Source organism: Sparus aurata, chromosome 22 (assembly GCF_900880675.1).
Source record: "Sparus aurata chromosome 22, fSpaAur1.1, whole genome shotgun sequence".
NCBI classification, from domain to species: domain Eukaryota; kingdom Metazoa; phylum Chordata; class Actinopteri; order Spariformes; family Sparidae; genus Sparus; species Sparus aurata.
The window spans coordinates 1220337-1236527 of record NC_044208.1 but is presented as its reverse complement, the minus strand read 5'-3'; the positions used below and the strand labels follow the sequence as shown (position 1 = coordinate 1236527).

The 16191-nt window shown below is 40.4% G+C and overlaps 1 protein-coding gene across 2 annotated transcripts in view; it reads right to left on the bottom strand.

Moving 5' to 3' along the window:
* Positions 1-749: 749 nt before the first annotated feature.
* ppil4 (peptidylprolyl isomerase (cyclophilin)-like 4) overlaps positions 750-16191 on the bottom strand; it is a 17849-nt gene continuing 2407 nt past the window's right edge. For both annotated transcript variants that reach the window (XM_030404594.1, XM_030404595.1), the window contains exons 6-13: positions 16090-16186; positions 15771-15887; positions 15552-15676; positions 15337-15403; positions 7670-7781; positions 6786-6882; positions 6464-6596; positions 750-1188 (exon numbers count right to left, since the gene is read on the bottom strand). In XM_030404594.1, the coding sequence (XP_030260454.1) occupies positions 970-1188; positions 6464-6596; positions 6786-6882; positions 7670-7781; positions 15337-15403; positions 15552-15676; positions 15771-15887; positions 16090-16186 (967 nt within the window). In that variant the 3' untranslated portion in view covers positions 750-969. The remainder of the gene's footprint in view (positions 1189-6463; positions 6597-6785; positions 6883-7669; positions 7782-15336; positions 15404-15551; positions 15677-15770; positions 15888-16089; positions 16187-16191) is intronic.

The following is a 16191-nucleotide window of genomic DNA, read 5'->3' as shown; positions in this document are numbered from 1 at the left end:
CAAACTTGAAAGGGAAAGAATGTCACTTTAAAGACTTGAGTGTCCTCAGCTCACTACTCACACACTGACAGAGTGTTCTTTAGAGAATGCGATGGAATGCATCTCAACATCTCTGCTTGTGTTATACCCTAAAGACACATATTAAAAGCTTCTAATCCTGGACACAGATAAATCCTTGATGTCCTGTTTCTTGTATTTATATTTTTTGACTGCAACTACAAGCAATGCTCAGCTCGTTGTGGCAACATGAGGGTTTGAAAATTGACAGAGAATATTTTTTTCTTAGACAGCACCTCTCCCAGAAAGTGTTTTTCATCAGTAACTATTATAATTTCAGATCACACTTGTAAGATTACTTTCTGTGGGATTAATCATTTCAAATCACACCCAAAACACTCATTGAACACCCTGAACTCCAAGCCAGAGATAAGCTAACTTTCAGTTAGTGCAATGAGACGTTGAGATGTTATATCACCACAGCTCTATGAGGTGGGTGGAGGGAGACACCAGTGAATTCCCTGACTGTTGTGGAGACACATGCCACCCAACAATTTTCCATCCCTGTAGTTCATGAATGTAAAAGAAAAACCCCACACGTTAGAAACTAAAAGTCAAAGGTGATGTATTGATCATCTACAAAACCGGTCTAAATTGGGCAGTGTGTGAGGGAGGTGGAAGGTGCAGAGGAAGTAAATATCAGAGCAGGAAGTCTGTTGTGGCATTCAAATGATACAAAGCTTAGACAAATGTAGTATTTGGAGATTTTCTTTTTTTAATACAATTTTTTTTTTCATGTTTTCTCTACAAGACACTGAAACATGGAATTGATAATCATCTTCTGTGTTTTTCTAAAAGTCCAAATCAAGGGATTTTAAAGGAAGCCAGTAGTTTTATAATTCATGCTGAAAGAAGTTCAGAGAAATATTCACTGAATTTAGGGTGACTTTCTTCATTCTTTCCTGCTCTCCCTCATCTATATCTACTCCTGTCTTTATCCTTGGACTTCTTTGAGGAACGGCTGCTACTGCGGCTCCAGTCCCTGTGGCTGTGGCCTTTATCACGGCCATCTTTCCCATGTTTGACCCGGGACTTGCAGTGTTTGAGGTCCCTGTCTCTGGAGCGGGAACTTGAGCGGGAGCGAGAGCGCTGACGTACCACTTTCCTGTCTCGTCGGTTATCCTCGCTGTCCTGGAAATGTCAGAGAAGACACAAGGGTGTGAGACAGAGTAAAGACAAATCTTTAACTAGTAATGTTGTGTTCCAAGACTTTAGCTTGGTTCCTTTGGTCTGGAACAAAAACATGTTCTGTGTCTAGGTTTAACACTGCCTAAATAAGAACAAAGCAAGTGCTGCGGACCTTATAGTTCACTCCATGGAACAATCTTTGTATGAAAGCTCAATAAAATTATGAATCGATGAAGGTTCTCAGTCATCCTGAACATGGTTATTCTAAGTTCAGTTCAGAACTGAAGAAGCCTCTTTGATGAGAAGTGAAACATCTTCAGAAACTGAAACACGTCCGGTTGTCAACGATACAGCACTTAGAATTATAATATGTTATTTTGACAATTGGATACTATGATAATTTAGAAATACTGAAGTCAGATTTATCAGAGTTTTGAGCCGGTTGAGCGTGACACTCTTTCGATGCAGATGGTAAGCTTCCGCTGTCACTTTGGGTGCCCTCACTTACCACATCTGCTTAAGAACTGAAGCAACTGAAGCAGGGCATAAAATAGGAAATCTGCATTACCTGGAAAAACTTTTACTTTCTGGAAACAATGCATCTTCAGAGAAAACCTCACACTGCACTACTGGTTATAACTATTTAAAAAAAAAATAATAATAAATGCAATAATTAATTGTTGAACGATCCCACCCTTCACCTCATCAGTTGTGTCTGCTTCTGTCTACAGAACTGATCCAAAAGGCCATTTAAGCAGAAAACATGTCACAGTAGAAAACACACAGATGAAATTAATAAAATGAAGTGTGTCTGACTTCCATTTAGCTACTTTGGTTTGTTGGTTCAGTTTGGTTTCTAACCAAGTTTCAACCCAAATTTAACACACATTTTTATGAAAGTCAGAGAATCAGCAAACATAACAGAATTCAGAAGTGGGTTTCCACTGTTTACTCTTATATGAATATTAGAAGGTAGAGCATGAACACAAAGACCAAATGGCAGCTAGCAGGAGTTAGCAGCTAACTCAAAGAAGAAGGGCAACTGAAGATGTCTGAAAATTGGAGAGACAACGAAATCGGAACACTCCTTACCCACAGAGCAGAGGACCAGATCACGCCATATAACGGATATAATGATGGTATATTATTTTTATTACCATGTTATTACCTTTACCTTTCATTTCAAAGTGCTGCCCCAAACATGTCAAACATCACACATCTGACATTTTTGTTTTACACATCACACCGCATTCAATCTAAAATCGTACATGGGGGAGGCAAAACGCCACTGTTGGTTTACAGTGATTAAACAAAGGCAGTGATGATGGGCTCTTTGTTGGCAAAGTACTGCTTGATCTCAGATAAAGTCTAATGGCTGACTTGGACACATGAAAAGAATCGAGCCATTGATAATCTCATTAGTTACTCTGATGACAAATCTGCATGCCTGCCCCAACATCCTGATTGAACAGGAATTGTTATCATTCATCAGGAAGAAACCATTTCATGAAAGTGTTTAGGTAAATGCTGGTACCTACTGCTCACTGTATGTGTTGTTTTGTAGTTACTTGCTGCTACTTATTAACCCCTCTAATTCTTATACAATGTCATGCGGGATTTTTTTACTGCTTAGCACCTAACGGAGTAAAGAGGCCCTATTGAAATAAAGATCTGACACGTACATCTGTTAAAGAGCATCTCATTATTAATAGAAACATATTTATTTCATGACTAGAAGTCAGTGCAGCACCAAATGGCATTCAAAATCCATATCTTCTCTTGCTTGAAGCGCTAGTTGGATATGAGCATCAGTCACAACTGCAGTAGTTATGAGCAGTAAAACATTCTGACAGAGGATATGGTTGTCATATGGAGCAGATGAATCAAGTATATTTGGCTAGTTAAGCTTTTGATACATACAGTACTTAACTGGTATGCTGATATTGGTACAATGATTAGACAGAAATCAAAAACAACAAGTTATGAGGCAAGAAGAACAAGGAAAAGTATACATAATAATGCTAACCTGGGACTAGCTTTGTGCTAAATTGACTCTTGTTATCGTTAATGTGGCACTGATAAACCTGTCCTGAGCACAGTAAAAAAGTAGCCTGCTGCACATAATTTACTGAGAACCTCTTTTATCACCTCATAATTCATGTTACAGAGCTTCCTCTGCGTGCAGGGCACTGCAGATTGATAGATATGTATAACAACAAGGAAATTCAACATTTCAAAGGTAAGGTAGGATAAGATGCAAGTCACATCAGGTAACCAGTCAGGTAACTCCTTGCATGTAAACACAGACACTGTAAAAGAGTGGTGTACATTAAGAAGAGGCAGTGAGCCTACTGCCCACTGACAGGGACAACAGAGGATATGAGCCCTACTCAAACTGCTCTGGTGTTAAATAACATTTAGAGCCTCCCTTACGTCCAACAGTGGTCTTCTGGATACATTTGTTTTATTATTGAGTTTTTTTTCCCCAGATCTGTTAAGAAATTCAAATTAAGCTAAAGACAGAACAAAAGCTTTCTCAGTGCTCACACAATGTGCCTCAATCATGATTTTAAAACACTTTTTGCTGTTAAATAAGTTCTGTCTTCCTGACTGCGACCAAAGGAAGCAACTGGCTGTTCAGGACTAGTAGTGAAGACACAAACAATTTACTTAGATTTTGACTCTCATGTTTCTTCCTCACCATTTTCTGTCTGCATCTGTACTGTGACATATACAATACAATGCCAAAATGCAACACAATGAAAAATGAGAGAGAAAAAACCAGACCAGGAAAAATAAATTCCAAGTTTAAATCATAATTAATAGCCTGACTTTGGATAGATTGAGGTGGAGACTGTGTGTGTGCCAATGTGTTGACATTTGTGCATGCAGGGGCCTGTTCAAAGAATCAGGTTTACTCAGTTATCGGGAAGAGCTCTTTTTCCATCAGTCACTTTTCCTGGTATGAGGGAGTTTCTCAACAATAACCCACATAAATCAGTTAACCTGGTTCTTGGAAGAAGGCTCTGGTGCGTCTGTCTGGGTTTGTGCAAACCAACTGGTTGCTGTCACAATGATGATGAACTGCAAATCTTTTATAAACAAGCATACATTATTTATGGAATGTGATTTAAACCTACAGAACATTCTGAATCATTAATTTGTGACTAAATAAATGTAAAAAGTTGTTGGAGGTTCTGCTGTTAGTGGCTTCCTTGTTGGAGTTTTTCTGTAGCTTAAAGCTAGGGTCTGTAATGTTGTTCAGAAACACATTTTGTTATACTGGGTGAAATGATCCTGTTATCCTGAGAGTAGTCAATACATTATGTATTCAGAAAAAGGAACGAAAATAATCGGACCTCTGTGGCAGCTGTAGGACTGAGATAAATCTGACCAATCTGTGCCGTCCGGGTCAGATGCACGGACCGGTCAGATGCCTTCATGTCTCGTTCTGTCCCTCCTTCCTCCGTGCGCACACGTTACGTTTCACTGATGCCAGAAATATTCAGCATACTCCTCTGCAGAAATACGAGTTGCAGGAGAAGACGTTCATTTGGTAACAATGGCAGAGAAAATGCAGCCAGCGTTCCTTGTAACAGCTCACCCCGCTAAAAAGGCAAGGAAAAGAAAGCCTGAGGCAGGAAAGGCTGCCACGAAAAAGGCTCTGGATCAGAGTCCTGCACGGGTCTTATTTTGCAAACCCGCACCCGCCCGTACCCGTCGTACTTAAAACAGCATCCGAACCGTTTCCCGACAGTAGCACAAATTACATTCCGCACCCGAGCCAACCCGCTATAAATTGATACCGACGCCCGACCCGCACCCGAAGCAAAATTAGACTGACGCAATTTTTAAAAATGAAAGTAAGCCAGCGTGGGGAATGGGAGTTCTGGGAGGGCGCAAGCATGCATGAATGAGCTCATATGTAATATACCGTATTGACCCTAATATAGGACGACTCTGATTATAAGACGACCCCTCTTTTCAAGATTAATCTTTAGAAAAAGACTCTGATAACCAAAATTCATTTCTCAATAACAAACTCACATAATATCCTGTCAATCTCTCGGAAGCGGCCGCTTAGAGGACCACGATAAGCTTTTCTCTTACTGTTAGCGTTTTCAGACGGTCTTTTTGGACCCGCCATCTTCGGACGTTACACTCCATAACTCCATATTTCTTGGCTGGCTTAAAGTTGTTTGGCGCCTCCGCTGCATTGATCACCATTATCTTAAAATTAGCATCATAGCTCTGCCTCAGATGTCTGTTAACTTGCCCCACTTGATCCACTTTGCTCCGTAAAATCACCGCATCTCCTGTCACTTCTTCTCCGCTGTGATTGACCGATAACCCCAGCCACAGTGTCAGTGACGTCTCTACAATAAGCTGGCGCCCTCTGCCGTTGCGGTCGTGTAGCGACCCAGACAACTATCAGCATGTGTCAACGGTTAGACCCCGATTATAAGACGACCCCACTTTGTCACATAATTTTCGTCGAAAAAAACCTCGTCCTATATTCAGGTCAATACAGTACATGCTTATCATTTTGAAATGCAGGCATATTTTTGTAGATGTATCGCTAATGATTTTTTATTTTTTTATTTTTTTGCACCTGACGCCATGAAAATGCCAATCGCAAAACCCGACCCGCGCTCTCTAGGCGTCCGACCCGATCCGCACCCGTGTCCGACACAGGACATTACTTTTCACCCGTTTCATCCGGGTACCCGAACCCGTGCAGGACTCTGCTCTGGATAAAGAAAGAAGTCAGACCAAGTCAACATCAGTGTGGCGTTTGAGCGCTGGAGACAACTGGGGCATGTGAAGGACTTAAAAAGTGATGCAGAGGTTGCTCTCTTTCTGTTGGACAGGTAATTATTTGTTTTGTTTCAGGGGGATTTGTTATTTTCATGAAATATGTGAGGTTTGCCAACTTGGCTTGTAGCTCGTATTAGCACAATGCTAACGTTAGCGTCTTTGTGTGATAGTCATAATAAACTGTTGGGTGTTTAACATTTATTTGGAGTTTTGGTCATATTCACAGAACATCACAGGTATTTCCACATACTTTATGATTTAGAAATAAAGATGTAATTCCAGATAAGGTTCTCCATAACTTCAAATGCATTACCACCTTACTGCCAGAAAAGCTGCAGCAGTAGAACTGCACAGCTCTCCTTAGAATGTTCTTCTAGCAACACAACATAATGATGTTGTGTTGCTAGAAGCACTTGAAGTATTTTTGGAATGTGTGTAGGGTGTAATAGCATGAAGATACCTTGTGTTTTTTGGACTTCCTGCTGTCCTCATCGTCCGAAAAATGATGGTGCCTCTTCTCCTTATGTTTCTTCTCAGAGTGTTGATGGCTTGTTGCTTCTTCTTCCTCCTCAATTAGCAGGTCATACTTGGAGCTTTCGGGAAAGTTAAGGAAGTTGAAAAAGTAAATGCTGAAAGGTTTGCCAAATGAAACTGTGAAAAAAATGTGGAAGGGCCACCACAACAGAGGCCGCTCAGTTAAATACTGCAGACTGATGTGTTATGACAAGAATTGGGAAAAGAGCTAAATTAAATTCCATCCTGTTAACACTTAACAAGGATACTCTTGTTTAGGCTTCACTTGATCCTTGAGAGCCAGTTTGGATCGGTTCTCCACATCTTTCTCATAGGCTTTGAAGTCATCTTTAGTATACTTCCCACCTAGGAAACACACAAGTACGTTCTCTGCTTATGAAACACAGTGAAACAGAGTAGCAGTGACAGTTCAGGGCTTTTGATGTGGGGTTGTAGGGGGGACTTATCCCTAAATCAGTGTATTACCTGCAGTAGAAGACCATCGGCTCTCCACTATGTGGAAATGCAGCACACAGCACCAACAAGGAAGCAGAGAATTATAATGCTAAACAGCACTGACAGCAAGACATATAAGCCCCCTTAAAGAAGGCCAGCCTAAAAAATATACTTCTGTTTAAGTGAATGCATATTCACAATATTTATTGTGCTTTCCATTGCAATCAGACAGCCACTGAAAGGCCGACCCAAACAGCTGATCTAACATACAGTATGCAGTAAGCACAGCTGTGCTCGAGCTTAGGGCATGTAGTGCCAAAGGAAAGGGCTGTCTGACGGCAATGTTAAGTTTCAACAATGTTCAAAATACAGCGCACACAAACAGACACTGCAGCACTCTGTTAGGTGGCTCAAATATGTCTTGCTGTCTGTGCTGTTTAGCAGTACAGTGCTTTGCTTCCCAGTCAGTGCTATGAGTTGCTTCTCCACACAGGGGAAGAGCTGACAAAATCATCTTCTCCAGGTTATACACTGACTAGGGATAAGTACTTCATACAACCCCACATCTAAAGCCATAGACTATCATGGTGGGGAAGAGAATAACACTGAATACAGAAACAAGGTCAACACTAGCACAACCTTTCAACAAAGACAAATATTAAAAACATGCAAACCACCAAGGCTTCAGTTCAAGTACCTTTTCCTTTCCATTTAATCTTTGCAACTGACTGGCTGAAATCCACATGAATGCGACGATCATCAATGAGCACATTGTCCATTTTGAAGTAGGCCTTTTCACAATCTTCTTGCTGCGAAGATGGAAAGCATAAAAAAAAAGTGTAACATATATAAATATCCCGTCCACTACAAACAGATTACGTAATTATGTTGCCAACAAAGGTTTGGAAGATTAATAAATCCAGTTTAGGTAATAAATTAATTTTAGAAATTATCGTCCAGGCATTAGTTATTTTTGTTAGAGCTCCAACTAATGTTTCCATTGTTATTATTTCTGATTATTTTCTGGTTAACTTTTTTATCTAAAACATGAGTAACTTAAAACTGAGGGAAGCATGAAATCCTTGCATTGGAGATGCTAAAAAAACAGACATTGTTTGACAAAACCTCTTATATACAGACACATTTTTCCTGTTGTTCTTTCCGCACACAACGTTCATTTAGCAGGAGAACAATTAGGCAATATGACTGGAAAAAAAACCTTTGGCAACTCATTTTGCAACTCATTTTGCAGGAGAATGTAGAACCAGCCAATGAAAAGTTTACAAAAAACAACCATCACTTCATTTTTATCTGCTATCAGATATCTGAGAACAGGAAAGGCTTTCACAGACTGTTTATAGAGGAGGTATTTGATGTGAAGTGCCAAACCACTGCTTCAACCAGATGCTCACTGTTTCAATACAGAGATGGTAAGAGCAGCCTCTTTGTCCAGCAAGTCTGGTGTGAGAAGCCAGACTTAAAGAAGTATATATTACTTGTTAAAAAAACTTTTATAAAAAGGCATTCGTCTGCAGCAAAGGTAATGAATGAAATACACTGTGGAAAATCCCTTAGCTGCCATGTATCTTATTCATAATGATAACTTCTCTGGCCAAGGAAAATTCCTTATATATTGGATGTGTCACACATAATTTCCAAAACAAATTCCCCAGTGCCCTCTAATGCTTCAAATATTCATTGCACCATCATCTTTTTGTTATAACTGTACCCCATTTCCAATGTTGTCTCTTTTTATTTACAGTCTGTTGTTGAAGTTGTTCAGAGGACTCAAGGCGAGTGGAAACCTGCCCTTCTTTCCCACATACATAACACAGTCCACAGAGAAGTCAGCAAAACAACTTCAACCCACAGATAAACTAATGATGCACTTCATGCCCCTCTCGTAACTCATAAAGGTGTAACTGTATACATCTATATCAGGGACGTTTACCCTTCATCAGTTGGAAAAGTGGTGAATACCAGTCATAAACTGGGGCCAATTCCACAACATTCAAGTTCTAACATTTTACTTCCATAATGTCGAACAGCTTGCCAACAGTATACCAGGTCCATGGCAAATATACTAAATTCATACAACTTTCAAATTTCTATAATAATATTATCGTTATGACATACACTACCAGTCAAAAGTTTGGACACACCTTCTCATTTAATATTTTTTCCTTATTTTCATGACTATTTACATTGTAGATTCTCACGGAAGGCATCAAAACTATAAATGAACACATATGGAATTATGTAGTAAACGAAAAAGTGTGAAACAACTCTTAATGTTTCATATTTTAGATTCCTCAAAGTAGTCACCCTTTGCTTTGTTGACTGCGCTGCAAATCCTTGACCTTCTCTCAATGAGCTTCATGATGTAGTCAGCTGAAATGGTTTTCACTTCAGGTGAGCCTTGTCAGGGTTCATTTGTGGGATTTCTTGCCTTCTTAATGGGGTTGGGACCATCAGTTGTGTTGTGCAGAAGTCAGGTTGGTACACAGCTGACCGCTCTATTTGACAACTGTTAGAATTCATATTATGGCAAAAACCAATCAGCTTCAGTGTTTCCCCTACCATTCTGTTGGCGGGGCGGCCCGCCAACGCAGGCCCCCGCCCCCCTTGAAAAACGTGAAAATCTAGGCGCCAGATTGGGCTGCTGACCCCAAGTACAAGGCTTGGCTGTACAAAACGGATTTAGGTGAGTTTCTAATAATAACGTTACACTTAGGGCTGTTACATTAGTTTGCAGTTAGATGAAAAATGTCTCCCTATATGTCAGCGTGTGTGTGCTTTTGACATTGCACTTGTCTGTTTCTCTGCACAGTCGGATGCTATTTACATTTTACACTTTTCATTCAAATAAGCTAACGTGTGCTACAGGTAAATTAATCGGCTTGTGTTCTTCTACCAGTATGTCGGTGGAGTTTTGACCACAGATCACCTCAGCAGACCCGGGCTGGGCTGCTCCGCCGCTCCGCTACAGGTGCGGCTGGTCTGGACTTCTCCCACCACGTCGGAGCAAATGTGCAAACAAGCGTTATTTGGATAAACTGGCGGCACAACAGGGAACTAAACTGCTACTTTCTCACACGAAAAAGCTTTAAAACCTGATGTTACCGGCGCTATAGTGGAATTTAAAACAGAGTTACGGCGGTTTTCAAGTTAGCCATAGCGAGGGGAGGTTCGCTTCCTGTTTATAAAATAAAAGTGCAAATTCTATACTTATGGTTTTCTGTATAATAAAAGAACAACAGGTGTTTTATTTTTGTGAAAATGACCACTTACTACGGCTGGATTGGGTAGCGCCGAATTAACCGGAACAAAATTTTAAACAGCTGTTATTGTTATGTTATGTAAGCCAGCTTGTATGATCCTTGCAAGATAGCAAGTCAGCTGGCCTTGTATTGATGGCTAAATTTTTAAATAATATATATATATATATATATATATATATATATATATATAAAAAATGGTTCTATTCATTACCTTGAGGTTTGAGGAGTCGCTGAATGTAAATTTTCAATGTAAAGTCGGACGAGCCAACCCCCCCATCCCGCGGATACCACCCCGCCAACAAAAAAACCTAGGGGAAACACTGAGCTTAGTAAAGACAGTCCATCATTACTTTAAACTTTCCCCAAGTGCAGTTGCAAAAACCATCAAGCGCTACGACGAAACTCGCTCACATGAGGACCGCCCCAGGAAAAGAAGACCAAGAGTCACCTCTGCTGCTGAGGATAAGTTCATCCGACTCACCAGCCTCAGAAATCGCAAGTTCACAGCACCTCAGATTAGAGCCCAGATGAATGCCACACAGAGTTGTAGTCAGCAGTGGCTGGCCACTAGAGGCGCAGCCCGCCCATCCATCCGCCCATCCGCCGATCCATCCATCTGCCCATCCATCCATCTGCCCATCCATCCATCCATACATCCATACATATTATACAAATTGTTAATATTTGTGTGTTTAAAACATGGGATGCACCAAGTAATATGTGTAAAATATGATAGAAAATCATCTGCGCAAGATATATGCTTTTCCTACACGTCCCCTGTCCCATGCTTCAACAGCTCTGGGGCGATGGAGGAATCGCTCCAAGGAGGCGGGTCTCTGTAACTGTTTAGCCAATTGCTAATTTACGATATGAATGCATGACATAAAATTTAGCCAATCAGCGTCCTCAAATCTAATCCGATATGGGCAACTATGTTATTGCCCCAAGTGAGCCACTGCTAAGGTCAGGGCTAGCCTGTAGGCGCCATTTTTACAACATGACAATTGGGAGCAAGAGCACTACTTCAGGACCCAACCCGAACTCTGTAAAATCTCTCCTTCAAGAGTTGTTTGAGAAGAGAACTTTGGCGGAGAAGCTACGGGTGAAAGAGCTGGGCCAAGAACAACCTGACCTTACAATCAGACAGCAGGCCAGCTTAAAAGGGAAGCAGTACATGCGAGGCATCTCTCGTAGCTGGTACACCAGAAAGGCATGACTAGCTGGGGGCTGTCATGCTAATGCCTTATTTTGCTTTCCGTGCTTGCTTTTCAAAACAACAGGGACAGATCCAGCATGGACAGTAACCGGAGTGATTGATATGAAGCACCTGTCTGAGAAAGTAAGGAAACATGAGAACACCAGGGCACACATGGATAATTCGGTTAAGCTAGCCATGTTGGACTGAACATCGCTACGCAGCTGGACGACGGCCACAGAGTTGCTGTGAGGAAACACAACGAGGAGGTGGATAAAAACAGGCACATTTTATCCAAAATAGTCGATTGTGTGAAGTTTTGTGGCGCTTTTAAGCTGGCGTTGCGTGGGCATGACGAGACTGACTCCTCAAACAACCCTGGCATTTTCAGGGGATTGGTGGATTTTGTTGCCTCTCAAGACAGTGTGCTGGTTGAGCACCTTAAGACAGCTACCGTTTTCAAAGGCACTTTAAAGACGATACAAAAGGCCAAACTTGTTGCCCAAGCGTACGACGGAGCTAGTGTGATGATGAGGGGAGCCACCGGCGGAGTGCAGCATAAGATAATGGATGTCTACGAACATGCTCACTACGTCCACTGCTATGGTATCAGCTGAACCTCATCATGCAGCAGGCAACATCACACATCCCCAGAATCTGCACTTTTCTTTCCGACCTCGCAGGATTTTCTGCCTTCTTCTCCAAGTCACCAAAGCGAACCACCGTGCTTGATCAAGTGGTTGTGCATAGACTTCCCAGTGCCTCACCAATACGGTGGAACTTCCACAGTCGCGCTGTTAACACTGTGTACGAACACAAGGAGGACCTCTTAAAGTGTTTCCAGACCATCAGAGACTCTGGGAACTTTGATCACCAAACTGTCAGGGAGGCTGGGGGCTTTGTGAGGATGCTTGAAGATGAGGCTTTCTGTTTTTGCCTGGCATTGTTCCACAAGATCATGCCAAATGTGGACATGCTGTTCAACCAGCTGCAGAAGAGGAACATCGACCCTGTCTTCATTAAAGCACTTGTCTAGAGTTTCACGGACAGCATGCTAACGATCAGGTAAATTTATTTATTCAACTATTTTTTACTGTTGGCTGATAAGGCTGTTGTTGTTAGAAAGGTGAGTTGCTCATTTCCAACAGTGTAAAACCCTAAATGGGCCTTGTCATCAAAGTGAATGTTTATCATAGAGCACATCACAATTATATTTGTTTTAATATTTTAAAAGGAAAGACTGCAGACAGTCAGATTTGGATAATAATGCAAGTAAAGTAGTTATTAAACACAGTTTGTAATAACGGGCTTATTCAGATGTCCACCAGGTCAATTTCTAGAAGATGCCTAGTTGTTACTGAAGATTTAAGATGAACTTTATTGTCATTCAGACTCTAATTTACACAGGACAAGTGCACAGCAGAATGTAATTGCATCCGGCTTACAAATGTAATAGAAAAATACTTACAAAAAAAAAAAACTGACATAAGTAAAAAATACTAAGTTAATTATGTACATCACAGGTTAAAAGCAGTTACTAGACATAAGTGTTAGTCCCTGAGTGTGTGGATATGTTAGTCAGTGGATGTGCATTTGTGTGTTGAGGGGGGGTGACTAGGAGTTAAGGAATTTGATGGTAAATTAGCAACTTAAACTTTTTTTTTCCACACACGCACACACTTATTCATTTATCTGTGTGTGCCATATATTTCTTTTGCACTTCCTTTATTATTACTATTATTACTACATTATCACTATTTTCATTATAACCATGAATATGACTGTGTTAATTATTACTATTATTATGCTCATTTTGTTGATTGTGTTTATTAATATTGTTAGTATGAATAGGATTATGACTGAATATTATGATTATTACTGTTATTACTACCACTGCTATTATGACATGTCATATATATATATATATAATTTCTCTTCCCTTTTCTCCCCCCCCCCCACAATAATCATGATAATGACATTATTATAATAAAATAAAGGCGGAGGGTGGGGCCCGACTGGATTGGTTGATGGTAGAGGTGAGCAGGGGCACCATGCCTGGTTCTCTTGGGGCATGGTGGGGCCTCAGTGGGGGTGGGTGGAGTGGAGTGGTAGGGCCCTAGCTCTCCCCCTCTCTTTCAAAATAATTAAAATAAAAACCCACTCGTCAGCAGGCAGACCCCCTCCCAAGGCTCTGGAAGTTGTCCAGATCAGGAAGTGGCACAAGAGGTCAGATTTGCAACGGGCCAGCAGCTACTTCGGGTTCGGCTGTGGCCCATGGTACAATCTTAAAAAAAAAATAAAAATAAAAAATAGTAATAATAATAATAATAATAATAATAATCCATTAATTAATTAATTAATTAATTAATTAAATAAATAAATAATAAAAAAAAATTCAATAGATTAACAGTTTTTTTAAAAAGCCACTCCTCAGCGGGCAGACCCCCTCCCAAGGGTCTGGAAGTTGCCCAGACCAGGAAGTGGCACAGGAGGTCAGTTTGCAACGGGCCAGCAGCTCAAAACAAAACAAAAAAAAAAAAAGGGGGGGGGGGGGGGGGGGGGGCGCCTCACATTGCCTCCCTGACCCCCCAGTCCGGCCTCACCCCTCATTGCAATATATCATCATCATCATCTTCATATCAATCATTAATTATAATTCCAATAATTAGTCTTATGATAGTCATTGTCATGATATATTGGCTCACATATATTATGTTCACATATATATTATGTTATTATATATCATACTGTGCTATATTACATCATATATTATATTATAATGTCTAGTTTTGCCCTGTATTACATTATCATATCTCATATTATCTCTTCACACTACATTAGGTTAAATCGTATTGCATTTTATATTACAATGTCTCGTATTGCCCTATATTATCTTATTTTATTTATCTATTATTTCACTTTTTCTTTCCTACCCCTCCTCTTTTCATATTTATACTTTATTTACTTAACTATTTTTATTTTATCATCGATCTATGCCATATTTCATATGTATACCATACTATCTGCTTCTCAGCCACTTGTACGCACGCATTAACGCACACACACACACACATCATCGTAACTTTACATTGTTCTCTGTTGTTATCTGTACTGTATGTCCACTGTCTGTATTCGTAGTCCATGTGGTGTGATGTATTTGTCCCTCATGTCACCTTGTCTGTCACATAATTTCACCAATAAAAAAAAGAAAAACGAAAAACCATTAAATGAGAAGGTGTGTCCAAACTTCTGACTCGTAGTGTATGACGAAAGTAATGATGTGGTTTATGACTTTCTTTAATCACATCGTGCAAAGGGTTTTCCAACTGTCACTTTCACGAGATATATAGTGTATTTTGTAAAGACTAATGAACACCTGAAGGTAAAGTCCTAATAAGTGTGTTGTGTCAGAAGACTTTATTTTACAAAAATGAACAGTTCACCCAGAAGTGAAAATTACTGAGCCCAACGCTGATGTAAGTCAGGTGAAGTGTTGTCGTCCGCAAAACATTTCTGGAGTATCACAGTAAAAACAATACGAGTCTTGGATTACACCAGGCAAGCGTTATGGAGCCATTTTATGTATATTTTCAGTTGTTGTTTTTCTTCAGTTGTTTTAAAACGGGTCAAAAACATGTTTGCAAGCATTTTCTCTACACCTAAGAACCAGGATATTTGTCTCTCCCTGCTTAGAGACCTTATGCTAAGCTAGACTAACCATGTTCTGACACCAGATCTGTACTTAACACAGAGTAATAATATCAGTATTGATCTTCTCTTCTAACCTTCGTAAAGAAAGTGAACAAGGATGACTTACTTTGCATAGACAAGTGTAGTACCAATGCAATTTTACAGTTTGCTTAGATATGAAACATATCAGATGCTCACCTTTTCAAACTCAATAAAAGCGTAACAGAGGGAATCTCCAGTTTTCCAGTCTCTGATGATCTCACAGCTATACACAACAGAGGAACATGAGACATTTTTAATAATACAGCACTAGAGCAAAACATTAACACATGGTAAAATTTCATGTGCACAAATTCTTCCTAAACATCTAGAAAAAACAAACTGGAATTGCTGAACTTGGAGGTTAACAACACCTTTTTATGGACCCAAAGCGAGAGAAGATGATTTCCAGGTCTTCATCTGTGGTCACTGGGTTCAGTTTGCACACAAATAGCACATTCTCAGGGGGCCTTACATCTGCATCAGGGAGGTCACCCACCTGGAAGAATTTATGACAGAAAAGAGAAGAAATGTTTCAGACTGTATCTTTAGTATCTTCAGTTGAAGACTGAGAGCAGGTTTCTTTTTCTCACCATCTCTAGCAGGATGGCTCGAGTCTTGGCTTCTTTTTGGTTCAGCCTCTCCTCTAACTCCTCAGCTCCTTTCCCATCCGTATCATCAATCACCTCATCAGCTCCGATTCGCCCACTCTTTACAGCCATGGCAGAAACAGCTGTTGTTATTTTGGCAATATTTTTTTTGTTTTTAAAGATACTGTATACATATATGTTCATGTTTATTTGTCCAGATATGGTCTGCTGGGCAGGAATCACTTTCTAGGAGAATCTGGGAGGGAAAATGTAAGAATTCCCAGAGCTCTCCTTAATTAATGAAGCCTGGCACTGCACTCACATCCAGCTGCTCTTTGGTGGGCTCCGGTGATCGATCAGGCACTGGCAAGTCAGGGGGGTCATCAAAAGGGTCATCCAGTATAACTGTGTGATTTATTCTGCA